The 20,595-nt window shown below is 38.9% G+C and overlaps 1 protein-coding gene across 2 annotated transcripts; it reads left to right on the top strand.

The window, feature by feature from the left end:
- The first annotated feature begins 3,801 nt into the window (after positions 1–3,801).
- LOC131243649 (UDP-glucuronic acid decarboxylase 6) lies at positions 3,802–19,311 on the top strand. 2 transcript variants are annotated; one of them, XM_058243139.1, is made up of 13 exons: positions 3,802–3,959; positions 5,738–5,855; positions 6,749–6,835; positions 7,793–7,880; positions 9,520–9,611; positions 12,432–12,496; positions 12,924–13,012; positions 14,455–14,532; positions 14,669–14,762; positions 14,927–14,993; positions 15,130–15,193; positions 16,134–16,174; positions 18,923–19,311. In XM_058243139.1, exons 2-13 carry the CDS (start codon positions 5,766–5,768, stop codon positions 19,103–19,105), a joined length of 1,038 nt encoding a protein of 345 aa, XP_058099122.1. In that variant the 5' UTR covers positions 3,802–3,959; positions 5,738–5,765; the 3' UTR covers positions 19,106–19,311. The 2 variants fall into 2 exon arrangements, with proteins under 2 accessions (XP_058099122.1, XP_058099123.1); XM_058243140.1 differs by having other exon boundaries at positions 3,836–3,959; positions 5,719–5,855.
- Positions 19,312–20,595: the final 1,284 nt, after the last annotated feature.

The following is a 20,595-nucleotide window of genomic DNA, read 5'->3' as shown; positions in this document are numbered from 1 at the left end:
TCAAGGTCAATTCCAAGCATTTCACGGTTAATTCCCTTCACTTCCTGGTCAATTCCATACATTTCACAGTCAATTCCCTTCACTTCATGGTCAATTCCATGCATTTCACGGTCAATTCCCTTCACTTCACGGTCAATTCCATGCATTTCACGTTCATTTTCGGCGATTCCCCTTCACTTCACAGTTAATTCCATGAATGGATAGTCTAGATCGATAACCGGACTGTCCCACATTGCCAAAATAACTAGTTGTATTAGATCATTTCCCCATGATAACAACATCCAACCCATCTGAAAGGTTGGTCATACTATGAAGAACACTTGTATGGCCTACTGAAGAAAGCCATGGACAACAATGGATCTTATCGAAAGCACACGGTGACCATGAAATGCATGGAAATGACCGTGAAGTAAAGCGGATTGACAATTAAATGCATTAAATTGACTGTGAAGTAAAGGGAATTGACCGTGAAATGAATTGAATTGACTTCAAGTGAAGGGGAATCGTTGGAATTGACCGTGAAATACATGGAATTGGCCATGACGTGAAGGGAAATGACCGCGAAATGCATTGAATTGACCGTGACGTAAAGGGAATTGACCGTGAAATGAATTGAGTTGACCGCGAAGTGAATGAAATGAATGAAATTGACCGCGAAGTGATTGAAATTGACCATGAAGTGAATGAAATGAATTTTCGACCATCGATCTAATGGAATCTTAGAAAATAACCAGGTTGGTTGGCTAAAGTAGCTTCTCCTACCCCAAAATCATCCATGGTACATCAAGTAACTAATTTTGGTTTAGAAGATATTCTTGTTAAATGAATAAAGAAAGAAATGAAAAAGGAGAGAATTTTTTTTTATATGCTTATATATTCATTTTTATATAAATATGTATTAGAGAAAAATGTAGGTAGAATAAAATTCTGCATGTAAAAAAAAAAAGAAAAAAAAGTGCATAGCATGATGGTTATGGCTACGGTTATAATCTGTAGCCATAGGTAATCGTAGCTCTAACTCCCAACTGGGCCTATCTCAATAGGTGGACAATGAGTTGGGGTTGATCGGGTTAGTGGGACAGTGACTCGGGGTCGACCGGGTTAACCTGTACTTCTTATATATGGCACTACAGTTATTGCTACAGTTATAATCCGTAGCTATAGAGTCCTCGCTTTTTTTTCCTTATTATAATCCCACCACTTTTTGAGGGTCCTATTATGAGGTATGTGTTATATCCAAGTTGTCCATCTATTTGGCTAACTCGTATTAAGGTTGAGACGAAAATTAAGACAGATCTAGCTATCAAGTGGACCACACTGTAAAAGGCAGTGGAGGATTGAACGTCTACCATTGAAACCCTTTTAGGGTCACAGAAGTTTTGGATCACTATGAAATTTGTTTTTCCTCTTCATCCATGTCTTTGTGACCTTATGAATAGATTGGATGGAAAATAAATGTTATGGTGGGCCCTACAAAATTTTTAATGGTGAAAATCAATTTTCCTGCTGCTCTTTCTGGTATGGTCCAGTTGATCTTTGGATATATATATATTTTTGATAATGCTCCGAAATGATCTCGAAATATGGATGAACGTTGTGGATATAATAAATACATAACTGTGGAGCCCATGTAACTTTGATCGCTTTTGAACCGTTCGCACAACTCGGACTTCGAGGAGCGTCAGCGCTCGTATTCGAGCACCAGGCGATCCGCCTCCGGAAGGAAAGGAGGGGTATTTTCGACTTGGGAAATGGGGCCGTACAGCTGGGGCTTATTCTTGGAAGGTAAAAAGCAAGTGTGCCGAAAAAGATTTGTGGGCCATATATGGGTCGTACGGTTAGAAATTTCCCCTAGCTTATTTGACACTCCGGCTACAGACGGAGGAAGCGGATTGCGTCCTACCCCACCCGTCTAGGCAGATCTGTGCGGGGGCCATCGTGATGTATCTGTTTATCAACCCTGTTCATATATTTTATCAGATAATTTAAACGATCAACTACACCACACCAAATGCACCAAGCATTAAATTTAAGTTGCATTAAATGTAAGAGTCATATGCAGTGTGGTCCCCTTTAGCGTTGTATCTGCCTCACTTTTTATCATTATATGTTAAAATGATATTAGAAAATGAATACACAGCGTGGATAAGTAAATACATCATGTTGGGCCCCACACAAATCTGCTGAGCTGGACGCACTCCACTTCCAACTCCATCCGCTTTCCACTTAATAAAGCTATTCGTGTCCTATATTAACTCAAATTAGACTCACTAAATTGTCTAACCCACTTTCCCTACGCAATCCAGATTTGAATAACAATCCTAACCTTTAATGTATGGGCCCTTGTTTTTTGAAATAAGATCCCTGGAAAGCTTTCATTTTTAACCGTCCAATGAATGTCCACTACATAACTAATTTCTAAATGCCTGGTGTGCATCTAGTTTCATTTGAAATCTTAGCATCCAAATTGCCTATTCATAGTCGGTTGAAAATTCACATCAGATGATCTAAATCATTCAGTTAATGGTATTCAAAATATATTTAACAACGTTATAATTTTTTCGGAGTAACAAAAGTAAAGGACATTGGTATTGTAGAAAAGTTGTTAAATTAGACTGTATTTATTAAATAAAAGAATCATTGAAGATTTTATTTCTAGTTATCCCCAATCCACGGTGGGGTCCATCACATGAACGGTTTGGATCGTTGAAATATCAATCAAATCCAAGTGATTCAGTGACGTAAATGACCCATCAGGACGGTGGGTAAAAATACCGGAGACGGCTCTATGTACCTGATTGCGTAGGCGCGGCCAGTGTTATATCCACCCTGGCCGTTCATTTTTCCGGAAAAATACAAAAAATCGACAAATCCAAAGATCAGTGGGATTGAACGAAACTCCTTCCTACAGGCATTTGAGTTTTATCTTCCTTCTTATGAACGGATTATATGACAAATAAACATCATTGCAGGCCACAAGAAGGTTTCAACGGTGGTATTATTGTCCCACTGCTTCCTGAGGTGTGGTCCACTTAAGCTTTAGATATGCCTTATTTTCAGGTCATACCCTAAAATGATTTAGAAAAATGGATGTATGATATAGATATAACACATACATCATGGCGGGACCCACATAACTTTGCGACGTAAACACAAAGTACCGACCTCGGTTTGGATTGGCTCGTGTACCACACACCACGATGTCGCTGTGTGTTGACGTCATCAAGTTCTGTGGGTCCCATCATGAGGTATGAGTTATATCCAAACCGTCATTTCACTTGGTGGGCTCTTTCTAAGGCTTTAGAAAAAAAAAAAAAATGAGAAGATCCAAGAAGCAAGTGGACCACACAGTGGAGGATTGAACTGTTGCCATTGAAACCCTTTTGGGGGCCACAGATATTTTAGATTAATATGATATTTTTTTTTCTCTTCATCCAGCTCTTGTGTTACCTTATGAACAGATTGATGAAAATTAAGCGTTACTGTGGCCCCTACGAATGTTTAACGGTGAGAATCATTGTCCTCACCTTTTCTTATAGTGTGGTCCACTTCAGCTTTAAAATTACTCATTTTTGGGATCAAGATGATCTCGGAAAATGGATGAACGGTGTATATATGATAAATATATCATCGTGGGACCTATGTAACTTTGTGATCTACTTTGAACCGTTCGTACAACTCGGAGCTGGAGGAGCGTCAGCGCTCGTCTTAGCACGACACGTACCCACACTAGCCAGGCTGGTTGATGTGTGGTACACCAGCCAATCCGCTTCCGTGTTGTGGACTACGCAATCATAGTTATAACACGAGAGTCGTATCGTCTCCGGTACTTCGTTTGCAGAAACTCTTTTCGAAGACTTCTCTATATATACCCGATTTCGTTCCATTTCTTCCCACTCTGTAAGAAAATCCCCAATTTTAAGATTTCAAGATCGGGACTTGGAGCTGTTTGGATTCTGGTGCGATTTCTGCTGTCAATGAGTTCATTGCTTTTCCCTTTGTGGATTTCAACTTCTTTTTGATATATTTCGGTCCTTTTTTTTTTCAAAAATAATAGCACACCACCTTCTTACTCTTCTGATACTGATGGATACAATTCGTTTGCAAGTGGGTGTAGTCCTAAAAAACAGAGGGTGTAAATGTCATTCTTTTTTGCGTGTATTTTAGAAGTGACGAGAGAGAGAGAGAGAGAGAGAGAGAGAGAGAGAGAGAGAGAGAGAGAGAGGTTTTTAAATTCTAGGGTTTTGAGGTTTATGAAGCTCTTGATCCTGTAAATTTATGAAATTGATTCGTTCTTATTCAACAGATCCATGTCTGCATGCTTGATTTGTGATTTTCTGACGAGATCGATCTTGGAAATTAACTCAATTTTTCGGCTATCTGTTTTTTTTTTTTTTCCTCTTTCTATCTGTACAAAAGATGAGATTTTTTTAAAATCCTGTTTGTATTGAGATTTTTATAAATGTTAGAAAATCGATGATCTTCGCAATTGACACAAATCGACGATCTTTTTAATTGAAAAGTCATTCAACATAATAGCTTCCTTGTGTTTTTTTATTTTTTTAAACGAAATCTGAGGAATTTTTTTTGATTTTATCGGTACTTAGGAAATTCGTTTCTGATAGAAAAAGACAATCTTTTGAATTGATATAGAAAAAAGACTTATTGATTATCAAGTCTCACATGCAACTAGTTGGACCACTGAGTTACAGCCCCACTAAAGCACAATTTTCAATTATGTGATGTTCTTATGAAATCCTACCCGTCCAAAAGGTTGGCCCCACCACGAAGATCAGCTAGCACAAAAACCAGTCTGATCCACCCATCAGGTGGGCCACATGTGTGCTTTCGATAAGATCCATTGCTGTCCATGGCTTTCTTCAGTAGGCCATACAGGTGTTCTTCATAGTATGACCAACCTTTCAGATGGGTTGGATGTTGTTATCATGGGGAAATGATCTAATACAACTAGTTATTTTGGCAATGTGGGACAGTCCAGTTATTGATCTAGACTATCCATTCATTCCGCACCACTATTGTCAAAGCAAAGATGCACAATTGCACCCTTTGGATGATCCTGACCCTTTGGATGTTGGCCATCATTTTGAAATCATGGATCAGATGGTGAGCATCATCTGAACAAACTATTTCTTTAGAGCCATATGCAATTTAAAGTGGGGCCATCTATAGATGTTTCAAGTTGTTGATTGGATCTATTTTTATCTGTTTGGTCTTAACTGTCCATTTTGCATGTTTTTGATTGGATGGTCAGACTGACTCCAACTAGCTGACACAAGGCTTAGATGATGATGATGATAGATTGGATGGTCAGAATTTATCTATTTGTGTGTTTCTTGCATTTTTTGCCTGCCAACAGTGACATGTAATGAATGGACAGTCCAGATCGATAATTGGGGTGTCCACGTGTTCAAAGCAACTGCATGTATTATAAACCTACAATACAACTAGTTGTATTAGATCCTTTACCCAAGAAATTTCTTTCATTTAGTTGGTAATTTGCCTTTTCTTTGCCTGATAAGAATCAACAACTGAAGTGAAAGAGTACTTGGTTTTGTGAAATGTTTGAGTTTAGAAGTTAGTTTAAACTTTAGTAATAACAATTTTTGTTTGAGATGTGAGAAATTTCACTCGTTTAATCAATGGTTAGTTTTTCTCTGGCTTACAAAAATCGACAGTCTTTAAATTTTTATGGATTAGATCTTGTAAATGGTTGCAGGTTGCTGAAATCAAAGAGGATTTTAACAATGGCGGGTGATTCTCCCAATGGTGTTCATAATTCTGCATCCAAGCCGCCTCCATGCCCATCTCCTTTACGAAATTCCAAATTTTTCCAGGTAAAATTGCATCTTTCTGTTAGTTCTATGGAGAAGAAATGATCAGATATAATGGATGTATAGCCATTTCTTTCCTGCAAATGCATCGGATAGATAGGATATCCGATACATGAAAAGCTGGGCCGTGTCATGATGATTGTCTGGTGCAAAAATCAGTCTGGTCCACTCATCAAGCAGGACATACTGTCAAAATCAATGCACAGGCGATGGTCTGACTCTGATCTACTGGTGTGCGCACCCAACGAGTGGATTGGACCAATCAGCCTGATTGTCATACCAGGTGATCATGGCATTGCCCACCTTTGTTATGAATTGGATATTCTACAGATGTAATATGTTGGTGGAAAAAAAATGGATGGATGCTAAAGTTCACATACAACTGCTGTATGTGATCATTTCTATTCGGGAAGATTCGGGTGGCAATGGGCTGGATCTGGGTAGTGGGGTCAGCCTGAACCCAATCTGATTATTAATAAGGCATAAAAGTCAGGCAGGGGCCAGCCTTTTAGTAATTAGGTTTGCAATTTCAGGCCCCTGACTGCCCATTAATGTCACAACAGGCCTGTTTAGGTGTTGGTAGGGCCTTTTTTTTTTTTGAGGGAGAGTGTTCGTAGGTCCTTAATAGAAAATTTTGGGTCCCAAAGCCCACCAAGCCCAGCCCAACCCAGCCCGTTTCTAATACAGGCCCCAAACCTGACCTGTTCTGGTCTGGGTCCCAAAGCCTGCCAAGCCCAGCCCAACCCAGCCCGTCACTAACCCTTTATGCAGAGACTACTTCTTCATATGGATTTGTTCTTTGTTCTTGTGTCAGATGATTTTCATTCACCTATCATTCAAATTCATCCCAATTTAATTTTAGATATATCATAATGAACTATTTCATTCTATGACAGGCCAATATGAGAATTTTGATAACTGGTGGCGCTGGGTTCATTGGCTCTCACTTGGTGGATAGGTTGATGCAAAATGAAAAAAATGAGGTACTCATTGTTGTCTCTCTGTCTTGCAAGCAATGATCATTAATTTGGCAGTTCATCTCCCCCATGGGTGACAATTGTATTCTTTGAATAACATAAAACATCTGTTTGTCTGTGGATCTGTTACCATGTAATCATAGAACAAGTCGATAGTGTTGCTCCCTCCACATCAAACGTGTATATTTCTTGGGAGCAGGGGGAGTAGATTACCTGCCTCTGGAGGCATGGCATTTTTGTGCCTCCAAATTGTGTGCCACACGCCTGGCTCATGTGTATAATGATCTAAACGAAGCATCCTGCGTGTTCAACTGTTGATTAGCCGCTGACTAAATGTTTCTTTAATTGAACTATCTTAGGCATCTAGTGAAGGGACCTTTCCTCACTTGATGGGAGCTGTTGCTGAATTTTGTCCTTTAGCATTCATTTACCTGCCACCAAGGGACTAGAATCATCCAAACATTGTGTTTTCAGTTATCTTTCAAAAAAAAAAAAAACACATTGTGTTTTTGGTTAATGGCCCATTTGCTATTGAAAGCATAAAATTGACTGTTTCTATCCCATCCATTTATATCATGTGTTCAGAATGACATGAAGGCACATAAAATGTTGTGCCCACTCCCTATTTTCTCAGATTAGTCACAAAATGCCATCATGGTTTCAGATGGCTTGGAATGAATCCTAACAGCTTCAGTTCCTCGGCCACTCACATCCCTGGACTGAATTATTCCTTGTGTATAACTCTGCAGTAAGTGACTTTTGAACATGTACCTTGGAAGATTTGCTGCTTTGCACACCCGAGCTGCATTTGCTTGAGTGAACCGTTTACGCTTCTATATCATAATTTTATGGCCTTCTCTTGTGAAAGCATGCCTGTGCATTTATGGTACAATATTCTACTCAAGAGTTGCACAACGTAACAAAAACATCTCTTAACTCATTTGACATGGTTGTGTTGCACAGGTGATTGTTGCTGATAACTTCTTCACTGGTTCAAAAGACAACCTCAAAAAATGGATTGGCCATCCAAGATTTGAGCTTATTCGTCATGGTATTTTCTTCAGACAATTTCGTTTTCTTTGATTAGATTGAAACTTTCACTGTTATGAATGTATGCTTCCCTTTAGGGGTCCAAAAAAGGTTGAACATTGCTGTAACAGAAATGCTGAGAAAAAAATAAATAGAGGGCAACTCTCTCCCACTCCCTGATGCCCCATGAAATAATTTGGTAATTCATGCAGTAGTCTTCTTTTAGGGCCTGTTTGGGTTCAGGGATTTGCTCCCATGGATTTGAGAAATCAAGGAATTTAGAAAATCCGGCAATTGGCAACCATAATGAATTTGGCAATCCACCCACGAACACGTATTCACATGCGCACGCGCACACAAATCCATGGATTCATCCAAAAATTTTCCTTCCTCAAAAGTTGTTATTTGCATAAAATGAGAAATCCCCCAAAAGCAACAGAAGCTACACCATTGCAATAAATGCTCCTCAAATCCGTAGATTTGTGGCTTGATTACCAAATAATGGACTCCAGGGTTTGCCAAATACAAATTCCAGGTCAAATTCATGGTTTTGCTAAATCCATATTCCCATTTCGTTGATCCCAAACAGGTCCTTTCTTTAATGGTTATTTTCTTTTTTGTTTTTCCTTTCTTTGCCTTCTCAGAAGGTGTGAAGTTTCAAACATGTAATTATAAGCTGAAGGTGAGAAGTTTCAAACGTATAATTATAATTTTATCTGGAAACACATCAAGTTTAGTTAATATCTCCCTTTGCTAGAAAAGAAACTCCTCTCTCAGATGTAACCTAGGGTATCAGCTCGTTTTAGGCACTCTCAGATGTGGTTTTCTGGCTTCCATGTTAAGTACTCTCAGATGTAACCTAGGATAGCAGCGTGTTTTATTACCACATGCTTGGCTGTTGACTGGAAGTTAGTTGCATGATCTTTCTTCTCATCATTCCGTTCCTACTTTCACTTCCTAGGTCTTCACAGTTGCATGCATTTTGTAACAGACCCTTCCTTACTCCCACATATGGATCTGCTACTTCCTTTCACTCCTCCTACAGCTAAGGACCAAATCTTTTGTTTCTCCACTAACATCTTATGCAGCTTACCACCGTATGCCTTCCACTTTTTTTAGCATTTTCTTTTCTTTCTTTCTTTCTTTCTTTTTTTTTTTCCCTGATAAGCAACAAAAATCTTATTAATAGAGAAAACTGGACCACTTATCCATTAAGGTAATAATAGGAAATAGGAATTGCCCACATCATGTAAGGATTGCCTCGAGAGAACCTTTGCCAACCAATCACCTACAGACTGAGCATCTCTAGGAACCAAATTATACAAAAGAGAACATGAAGACATCACCCCCCTAATAGCCTGAAGGATTGCTTCCAAGGACACAGCCAAAAGCTCTGACCCATGCTAAGTGTGATTGTTGAGTACCCTTCTATAGTAATTTGTCCAAAGTACTGAGGGCAGACAGTGACAGCTGCACCCAACTTTTATTGCTTCCAATTTGCTTGGCTAGAATCTCAGACCTCAAAAGGGCCAGAGAAGAAAGGCTTAATCCGCCTCTTAAAGACAGATTGACAATTACTATGTTGCATGAATACTTTTATGTAACCCGTTGCATGCTGACTGTCATGTAATCATAATGATTTTGTATGTACTTTTATGCAGATGTCACAGAGCCATTACTGATAGAGGTTGATCAGATATTTCATCTTGCTTGCCCTGCTTCTCCAATTTTCTACAAACATAACCCTGTAAAGGTGCATACCTTTGTCTTCTTGCATCTATCAATTTCATTTTATAACTGTCCATTTGAACTTACGGTTTCAATTGGACGTTTGAGTAATCACGAGTGCTTTAGCATGTTATCTGTCTTGGCAAACTTTCCGCATGTTCATGTTAGTTGTGATCTTGTATGTCCTGTGATAATTGCATTGCTACTTTGTTTTCAAGCTAGCTTATGGTGTCTCTTTAGCACAAGCCAATAATGCAATGCACATGGAGAGAGGAAGTGGTATGTCAGTCATGGAAATGGGAGAAGAAGTGGTTGTAAAAAAATAGGCCTCTTTTGGTTGAGAAATGACCACAAGAGTCTACACACACACACACACACACACACACACACACGGAGAGAGAGAGAGAGAGAGAGAGAGAGAGAGAGAGAGAGAGAGAGAGCAATTTATAAGGCAAAAGCCAAAAAAGAAAACAAAGCTAAAACAATACCGTAAAAAGAAAAAAGAAAAAGCTAAAATACAACAAGACCTTCCCCAAGGTTGGGAAGACCCCTACAACCCCCAGCTTCCTCATGCCACAAACAGAAGAGGCCCTCTATGAAGGAGGGTATCACCCATGAAACTTCCGCAAGGGCTAGTACTCATGACCAGATATCCGCGGTGAAAGAGTAATGGAGAAAGAGATGGTTGATCAATTAAGCTTCTTAGAGGTATATTGGCACTACCTATGCGTTTCGTATCGCACAGGTGGGATACAAGATATATCGTGGGATATATCGGCCGATATTGTCAGTATTGAAAACATTGATCGCGTTCATGCCTCTTTTGCGCAAATTATCAACGGTTGGGGCCTGATTCTTCCTAACCAACCACACAAAGGCTGCAATTTTGGAGGAACCCCATAGAACTAGACAACTCCTGAATGGCAGCAACTAGTGGAAGAGATAGGAGGTGCGAGGGACCTATAGAAGGAACGCACTGAAACAGAATCCGAGCTAGCTAGGCTCCACACAAGAGAGTCTTCCGAACCTGGAGAGGGAATAAATCCCTGCAAACAAGACAAGAGAGCAATTAGGTTCAGAATTTCGAAATTGGTGAGATTCCTCCTAAATAGAGGAAGCCAACTCCTCCCTCACCCTAGCCAGAAAATCACTTATCCATGGAAATATCCGCAACAAGATAAAGCGTAGCCAAGGCCAGAAAGGTAGAAATGAGGGGGAGGAGCCACCACACCGGATATCTGGCCAAAAATCTGATTCTCTCCCTATCACCCAAAGCAAAGCCCAGGCCATCAAAAACTTTTTGGGGCAATCCTAACGATCCCTTTACAAAGGAAAGAGGAACTATAGATGGAAGAGGCTTAGTCCACAAACCTCGGGAGACAAACCATATTTGACTGCAATATCCGCTCTCCAACTTAAATGCCATTTCAACTGCTTAAAAATTCTTCTCACGTGCTTTCGTACTAAGTGGTTTAATGGTTTTGAAGGATTAATTTCATAACTTTCTGCAACTCGTGATTCTCGTTATGCATGGTAGATAAATATCAGAGATCATATGGTGTACCCCTAAGTTTCTTTTTCATTCCTTGAAACAAACCTGGAGACATTCTAACGTATTTTTCAATGGCTATTGAGAATAAAATGATTTACTCCGCCGGTGGGAGTTTTGAGCTCTCATTGCCAGTCCAAAGACCGGACAATGGAGGGTTGCATCAGGTTGGCAGCCAGCTTCAAACTTCGGCCACATCTTTTTCTCATGAATCCTGGCAATCTGATGATTGAGAATAAAATGCTACCCTCAAAGAAAGAGGGAATCAGATGATCATTCGGCAATAGTGGCATTGACCTATATATTGACAGAATTTCAAAGAGCACTCAGATCTTAGGAATGCAGGAAACCATCTAGCTTGATAACTGCCTTTCCATACCCAAAAAAACCCTCACAATGTTTTTGCTAGTCTTTACTGCTGATATTGCCCATCAATATGTAAGTCATACCCTTGCATATTCTTAGGACATCTGGTAGCTGCTGCTCAGCTACTAAATCATCTTCATCCCATTTGGGTGCTAAACAGAATGTTCATGTTGATCCCACCCCCTCAGAAGGATCAGCATGGATGATGGCTGGAGTATCTACTCGAATTCATATCAGGTATTCTCTTGTGCCTCTTCTCCTTCGTGAGGGGGCATCAACCTTCTTCTCTTTCCATACTGCCAACATTGACCTTAACAGATTAGAAGCTGAGAGGGTGGGCACCTGGTACACAGTGCAGTCAATGAGAACTGCAGAAGTGATGGCTGATGATAGGTCCCAGTTTCCCACATCCACTGGCACTGTTCACTTGCTGGCACAAAGCACAACCAGTGGTGGTGCTTTTCAATTCAATTGATAAATCTAGTCTGAAATGGCTATGACTGGCAACTATTCACAAGATTCACCTGTCACTCATTTCTTCTATGGTGCTTAAAAGAGTTAAACTTGGACGGTGGAACTGGATCATCTTTCGCTGATCACATAAGAAATAGATGTGTAAGTTGCAGTGAGGGTGGTTGGTAGGAGTAGGTGAGATGGTTTTCTCCTGCTTGACTCAAATTTCTTAGCTGCTCCCTTATAATTCAGTTCATTGCTCCTTGGTCCCACTGCTAAAGGATCTCTACTCTCTCTACTTGTTTGTCTGCTCTTATCCTATTTGAATTCTAATAAAATGGCTTGTAGGCTCTAGCTTATTTTGTTGTTTCCTTAATGCATATCTCAGACATTCTAAATGGTTTTCCATTTTTTTTTTTTGTTAACCCACTTGTTTTGTGCTTGTGCATGCTGATTGGCAACTGTGATGTTTAACAGACAATAAAGACAAATGTGATTGGCACACTGAATATGTTGGGACTTGCTAAGCGAGTTGGAGCCAGGTTGGACGGTTTGACTGCTCACATTTCAATCTAGTTTGTAATGTTTTAAATACAAGAACAATTGCACAAGCTTGCCACACATGCTAACCCATCATGTATTTACATCGTTGGATGAGTTCAAAAGGCCCCACCATGAGATCACCTTGTGCAAAAGTTAGGCTTGGGCTAATCAAACAGGCCACATGTTTATTCAAATCAGACTTTTGGCAGGTCTATTTTAAACCGTCCATTGTTTTTGCATAATGATGCCTGCTTAACGAGTGGACTGATGCAACTCATGCAAGGTGATCTTCATGTGGGTTCATCTTTTTCATGTCTCAGATGTCGTTGTTCAGACGACACCTTGGCAGGTGTACTTTAGATGTGTATGTGATAGTTCCTCATTTTAAATATGCTCATTTCTTGTGTGATCTTTACTTTCTTACAGGATTTTGCTGACATCAACTTCAGAGGTGTATGGAGATCCCCTTGAGCATCCACAAAATGAGGAATATTGGGGCAATGTCAACCCAATTGGTATGTTTTCCTCCCCCTTCCAGAAAGTAATCTTCTTGCTGTCATTGTAACTGGATGCCCTACCTTTGTTGTTTCTTGTAAGGTTACTCTCAGAATTCTGAGTGAAGTGTACTTGTGCGCAATTGAACCTCTGTATTGTTCAGAAGGAGAAAAAAAAGAAAAAAGGAGATCAGAGCCTCTGTTCTCCACAGTTTAGCTTTCCATTTCTTCTGATGTTCACTGGACTGTAACTAATTGTTGGCTGAGGTTGGACTCCAAATGCACAAGAATATGCTTTCAATTCCACTTTCAAGAAAAAAGAATTATCACTCTGGTAGTTGATCATTCGATACAAAATGTTCAGATGATTGTTCTCTTCAAAGCTGTGTGCCTTAACTATTGTTTCATCATTTGGTTTCTGTACTAACTCTGCAAAGACGTACTTGCTTTTGTTGAAGAATCCCCGGAGAAGACAGTGGTCGTGTGTTCTTCTTCTTTCAGTTGTTTTTTCTTTCATTAAGGGGGCGTTTGGATCGTAAGTTACTTGCGATAAGCTACTTATGCCTTAAGTAGCTTATCTTGATTTCTACTTATTAAACTGAAGTGATTAAGTAACTTTAAATAAAAAAGCTACTAATAATTTATCATAAACCAAACTTATCTCAAATAAGTTACTTATCTACTGCTGTAAGTAGAAAAAGTAACTTATTTGGTGGTATCCAAACAGGCCCTAAATTGTATAAGGCAATCCCATTTCTTTCTACAAGCGACAGCAATCCAGAGTTAATCCCCCTGCTATGACTCTGAGCAAACCTGCCAACAAGCGCCCAATCATTTGTGTTATGTAATCTGCCTTTAGATTGGCTCTTCTAGCACACATCACATTTGTTCTTGCCAGCCCTTCCATCTTCCTTTCCATCCATGATAAGTCATGCCAGTTCCATAATCCTGCTTGCTCAAAGCAGGATTTTAGGTATATCCGTTCCATAATACTGAAAATTGCAACTCTAAATTTGAAATAAGTATGCTATCTTCGGGAAGAAGGCAGTATAGCATAAAAGACTTGCAGCTATGAATCAGGCTCTCCTTGGCAAGTAGCTATGGAGGTTTTGGAAAGAAGAGAACTCCTATTGGAGATGGTTGCCTGAAAATATGGCACGCAAGAGGGAGGATGGTTAACTACCAAATCATCCTTATACAATGCATCAGGATCGTGAAAGGCAGTTTGGAGGGTAGAATAAGGTTTTGAGAAGATACCTGATGTGGGGACAGTGCTTTTGAGACAGTTTTCAGGAATTTTCACTTATCTGGCTGCTCAGTTTTTATGAGCCTTGTGTATAGCAACCATGTCAATTTTCAAGTTACTTTTTACATGAGTTGCATGATACATCTTGTTAGTTTATGCTCTAATTGGTAAGATCATATCGTCTATTTCTTGTTAAAGGATGTTACATGCATTGCAGGAGTTAGGAGTTGCTATGATGAGGGGAAGCGTGTAGCAGAGACTTTGATGTTTGATTATCATAGGCAGCATGGCATAGGTAAAAAAATAGTGCTCTACTTTTGACTAGGATTTTGATAGCAATAAACATTACTATAGAAAACTAGTATGTCAGCACAGAACTTGGTATATATTCTGATACATGCTCTCAATGTGGATGGGGGGTCCCATAACAGAAATACGCATTGCTAGGATATTCAATACTTACGGCCCACGAATGAATATTGACGACGGGCGTGTCGTTAGCAATTTCATTGCTCAAGCGCTCCGGTAAAATTCTTACCAACATCATTCTCATCTCTGATTCATGATTTGGGCGGAACATTTGACATTTGGCCTTTTTTCTTCTTCTTCTTTCGGAGGCATAATTTGAAATTCACCTCAGTCATATTGACCTTTAGTCATTTTCATTGTTCTTCCCCAATTTCATGCAGAGATGAGCCGTTGACAGTCCAGTCTCCAGGAACACAAACCCGGAGTTTCTGTTATGTTTCTGATATGGTATGCAGTTCTCCTTTTGGAATATTGGGGTCATGGTATTGACTATAAGTTCCAATGTTTTAACTCTTGTGGATTACCTTTGATGTCTCATTTGTGCCTCTCTTTTCTTCTTTTTTTTGGTGCTCCATCATTGAAGGTTGATGGCCTTATTCGACTCATGGAAGGGGATAACACCGGTCCAATTAACATTGGAAATCCTGGTTAGTTTCCATTTAAATCTGAGTCTGCATGGTTGTTAGATTTATTGTATGATAAAAAATTAAAAGGAGCATTTTTTAATGAACAGGCAGTGAACCCTTTGGATGATCCTAGCTATCCAATGAATGACAACCACTGTCCACATTTAACTAGGCTCAACTAGATGTTTTGGATCAGCGAACGTGAGAGGTTTTTCAAGACATCTCTCATCCACCATTCGGTCCGTGGAATGTACTATTGGTATCACCAAAAGGTGGTCCCAGCATGTACGGTTAATTGGATCATGAAAATGTTCAATTGAACTTTGCATTTTTTCTTAATATGGTGGCTCTAACGTCCACCACATGCACGAACTTTGGTCTTGGATTAGAGCTAGTCCAAAGGTCATGCTACTTAGATGCCTCTAACCACTCAAATATAGGGGCCGATTTTGGGCTATTGAGCATCCAAAAGTTGGGCAATTGATCAAATGGTTTGTATGATGTGATGACTGTGATTTTTTAGCCGTAATCCTATGAAGAGGTGGCCTATCAATTGGACAGTTCAGATTTGATATCCATGCACCGTTTTGAGGAAGCCAAAGTATATGATCTGCCCTCTGCCACATGATCCGTGCATGTGCTCATCAATCCAAAACATTCAACCAATTTTGAACCTCTTGGATGGACCACTTCCAAAGAATTACATTAACATGGTGGCCCAGGTTGCCAAATCTATAGAAAAACAATACGTACCATTAATAATGACACAGGCCAGGCAAAAAAAATAAAAAATGGTGGTTAGGATAATTTGTTCCGTAAGATTTTTGTGCTGTAGCCAATCCAAGAGGTGTGGTGGATGTTGGAAAAAGACTTCTCAGTTAGTTGTTGGTAGACATGATATGTTATGTCTTGTTTTTCAATCATGTCACTCAAATAGCTTCTAAATTGTATTTTATTGCAGGTGAATTTACAATGATGGAACTTGCCGAAACAGTGAAGGAGGTAAGTTTTTTGTTTGCTGTTTTGCTTTCATGAAAAAGATATTCTCTCTGCTTAGTACCTTGCATTTGTGCATGTGAACCTGTGAAGAAACTGCTATCAGTAGATTTTTTGAAACCAGCATCCTGATGAATATGGTTACAGAAAAGAAAGAAAATGAATTGCTAATTGTTCAATCGGTTGTGGGAAGCAGGGATTTTGGATTTGTCAATTATTCTTTCGTATTTTCTGAAAATGTATTTTAGTAGCAAAGTTACCACTAAGAAAGAAAGAAAGAAGGAAAGAAAATTATCAAAAGAAAAATATAAAAAAAGAACTGTGGACTGACTCTATGATTCGGATGTGTATAAACTAGAGAATGAAACTTGCTGAATAAACCATCTCTGCCATCAAATCAGTGCATATATGCATTTATCTCAAATGCCGATATGATTGAGGAAGGATCCAATATGCAAGAGTTGGCATATAAACCATTTCTATTAACTATTAATGCCATCTGTCCAAACTGTCCAAATGGTGGTCCGTTCTACAAAAAAACCACACTGGACCTCCTAAGTGATCCTAACTGCAGTACAATGGACTCTGCTGCGAATGGTCTCGAACAATTTGGTTATAAATATTTCAGGGCTTGATCAGATAGGAACATTCTATTGGCGTGAGCCTTAAGCTGTGGCTTAGCAATCCAAGATGCATCATACTGTTCTTGATCATTGGGCGGCATGTGTTTTGATTGACAGTTTAGTTGGCTTACACATGAGAGTTTTTGTATGCTTCATTTATAGGTCCATCCAGTATTGTGTGAGATCCAGTGCTCGTAGAAGCTTTAGATTTCCATGCCTCCACTTTCTATATCTAGGACGTCATATTTGTATGATCTGAACCTTCATTGATTGGGAACAGCCAAGGGATTGGATTATATACCAAAAACCACAATGACCAGACAATCCCAACCCTTTGAAAAGGGTTTACAAAAATTACTGCAATCCAGCTACTAGTTTCTGTATGCCAATTTTGTCTGATAAGCATGAAAATTTGTAACGTTGCATTTTACGGAGCTGTTTGATGAGAGAATGGTTGGATTATCATACATTCCACATATGCAGTATGGAGTAGGCATGAAAATTCTGTGCTTTTGGCCGTAAGCACAAACATTTTGGGTCCACCTTCTAAACTGAACATGTGGCATGTGTAAATAAATCCAATGGGGAAACAACTAATGGTTCATACACCAAAAAATCACTGTGATTGACAATCCTTACTATTCAAAATAAAAATAAAGGGTGAACAACAATCAGTGTAATCAGGTCCATAATCTTTGCACTCCATTTTAAAGGTTGAACTCCATTTTAAAGTTTAGGACCATAGTTTAAAAACTCAAAAACTCGACTCAACTCCGGGTATTATTTATAAATATTTCAAAATAAGAAATAATGGAACAGATGCAAACCTGGTTGGAGATGTTGCTCTTGCTGTTACAGGTATTGGGTTTGAAACCCTGTTATATAAACGCTACTTAAGCAGGTGACTCGTGTTGAGTCAAGTCAACCAAGTCAGTGAATTGACTTGATTGGTCAGGTCGAGTTGAGGCTGAGTCAGGCTTATGGTGGAGTTTCACAATGACTCAGCTCGAAATCTTGCCTAGTCGAGTCGATTTGGCTGAGTTTCAACTCAAGTTACCGAGTTGTAGAACTATGGTTGGGACTAGTGTTGTCAAAATCGTACGATTTACGATTTTAGTCTAATCTTAAGCAAAAAGATTTGAATCCCAACCTTGAATTCCTTTTTATATGAATCCTACAATTCCATGATTTGAATCCTACTATTCACGATTCAATAATCCTGATTTATTATTCAAATTATACTTGCTCGCTCTATTTTAAGCTTCACCTGGCTTTCATTTTATGTTTTTTAATTGGTGGGCCCTTTAAGAATAGTTTAGAAAAGGTAAATTATTTCATTTGTTCTTTATAAGAGATGAAATGATATATATTCTCTTCAACGTTAAATCATGTAGCTTTTTTTGTGATTTGTTGATGTATGACTTACCTGTAATGTTTTTATGGATGGTTACGATCATGCTGACTTATATGTGTTATGGAATGATGTTTCAAAATCAAAATATCTTTTTTCATCGGTATATAGTATCAAAGGCCGTTTTTCCACCGTGATTCTACATTTAAGAAAGGCAACAATAACATAAATTATTGAAGGGTCCTTGAATATTTTTTTTGAGGGAAATTTCTTGAAAGACAAATAAAAAAAAATAAAAGGATTAAGAATCCTTCAACACTATCATGGCATGGTATTGCTTTGTGCACATTGATGGCAAAAGGAAGATTGTGATGGGGTTAAAAATTTTGATTTATATTTTTCTCAATAGTTTAAGAAAATTGTAAAAAAATCTTACGATTTACGATACGAATTGCGATTCGATATGATTCAGCCCCTGCTACAATTTGTGTTACGATAACGATTTGGACAACATTGGTTGGGACAACCTATTGCTCGATTTTCATGATTAGGACAACCTATTGCTCGATTTTCATGGTTAGGACAACCTATCATGTCTATCGTCCAGTAATGTGTGGCCATTCGGTGAACGAGTGGTTTGGATCATGAATACTCATGCCTTGCAATATCATAGATCGGTTGTTTCAATACCTTTATGGTTTTGAATGTGTGTTTTACAATTTTTTACAAGACGAGGTTTTGAAAGTGGGATATTGCTCTTCATTTTGATGTGAACTGCAGCTGGTTAATCCATCAGTGTTGGTGAAGATCGTGGAGAACACACCGGATGACCCACGCCAAAGGAAGCCAGACATCACAAGGGCGAAGAAATTGCTAGGATGGGAGCCGACGATCACATTGCGTGAGGGCCTTCCGCTAATGGAAGAGGATTTCCGACAGCGGCTCGGGGTCCCAAAGAAGTGATATGCCTGACTGATCTTTTTGAAAAGATCCAAAGGATAGGACCGCCTTAGATGCGGTGCTGCTGTATGACCTTTTTCTTTAGGCCTTATGCTTTATTTAGTTTGTCACAATGTTGAATTTTTGAAGTGTTTTTTAGATTATTATCTTAAGAGTGTTAGAAGGATTTTCTTTAATTATTTCGTTGAAATGAATAAAATTAGTATTTTTGAATGCATGGTGTGCCCATTTCTTATGCTTGTTTGCCCATTTAGTACTGAAGCGAGATGGGCGCACGCCACCTTTGCAATAGATGCGGCCAGACCATATATTTGCATTGGTGGACGTCCCCTTTTTCTCAATTTTAATAGAGCCTCTTGATACCCATCAAGAGAAAGGGATTTTTACGGAAGAGAATTTTTTATTCTGCCAAAAAAAAAAAAAAAAAACTCAGCTCTAATTTTCAAAGGCCCTAATGCCCTATATTGTTTTTTTGAGGTGAAATAACTTAGATGCCTTTCACATTTTTTTATTTTTTATTTTCGCTTTGCTGTAGTAGAGCATTGTACGGCCCACGTTGGGTGTATAGATCTAACACGTCCAGTATGTGCACCCCGCCATGATGATGATCAAGCGACCCAAAAATCAGGCTGATCCAATAATCAGGTAAGCCGTTCCACGAAAAACAATGAACACCACCTGAACCTCCAAAGGTTTGTGTATACTGCCATTGGGGTTTTTTGGTTGTTTAAATGGGGCCCACTGTTTAATGATCCAAACCGTTCAGTATATGGTCCTTACGTGGATTGCTTATTAATACAGTATATGGCCCTTCATCTAGTTTGTCCCACAGGTAATGGACCATGGACCGAAAATGATAAGCTTTGGACTATCAAAACCCTTCAATCGCTGGCACGAAATGGAGCCTGAAAAGGCCATCTCTTCAATGGGTATCGCTCACGCATGTACTTTCAGCCATTGGATCTCATATGATAATCATGAGATTTTATCACTAGGATCATAAGATACTTCACATAAGCTACTGATGCCTAAGTAGCTTATCTTGCTTTCTACTTATTCAGCTAATTAGTAATTATTTTTGGTTTCCAACATCACATAAATACTTAAAAATTATGAATGAGCATGGTAATTTGGTACACTCCATTACCACTACAACTTACGGGTTACTGTATTTAGTTTCTAATTTGAAATTTTCCATGGAGGTTTAAAAACATAAGTGTAGGGCTTTGGTTTAAATACTTCTATCTTTCCTCTCCAATGCTTTAGTCTTGGAGAAATCTCTTCTTTCTTAAAAACCTCAGTACCAAATTTAAAGATTCAATAGTGTATATGGTGTTCTATTTACACGTTGTTGAGAATATGTTAGGTTTTCTTTCTTGTGCAATGAAGAAGACAGTTGTAGTAAGGATTGAGCACAAAATAAGATGATGTTTTTTATGACTAATCTACCCACTATGGTGCAATAGCTATCATGTCATATAAATCTCAAGAAC

This window comes from Magnolia sinica, chromosome 4 (assembly GCF_029962835.1).
Source record: "Magnolia sinica isolate HGM2019 chromosome 4, MsV1, whole genome shotgun sequence".
NCBI classification, from domain to species: domain Eukaryota; kingdom Viridiplantae; phylum Streptophyta; class Magnoliopsida; order Magnoliales; family Magnoliaceae; genus Magnolia; species Magnolia sinica.
The sequence above is the reverse complement of the archived record's forward strand: the minus strand, read 5'-3'. Positions and strand labels throughout refer to the sequence as shown.

What these genes read in the sequence shown, in the direction of transcription:
- LOC131243649 (XM_058243139.1), top strand. Translation starts at nt 5,766, where the DNA reads ATGGCGGGTGATTCTCCCAATGGTGTTCATAATTCTGCATCCAAGCCG. An exon ending in TCATAGGCAGCATGGCATAG is followed by an intron (nt 14,533 to 14,668) that starts GTAAAAAAATAG and finishes GTCCCATAACAG; the next exon opens with AAATACGCATTGCTAGGATA. An exon ending in AATTAACATTGGAAATCCTG is followed by an intron (nt 15,194 to 16,133) that starts GTTAGTTTCCAT and finishes ATTTTATTGCAG; the next exon opens with GTGAATTTACAATGATGGAA.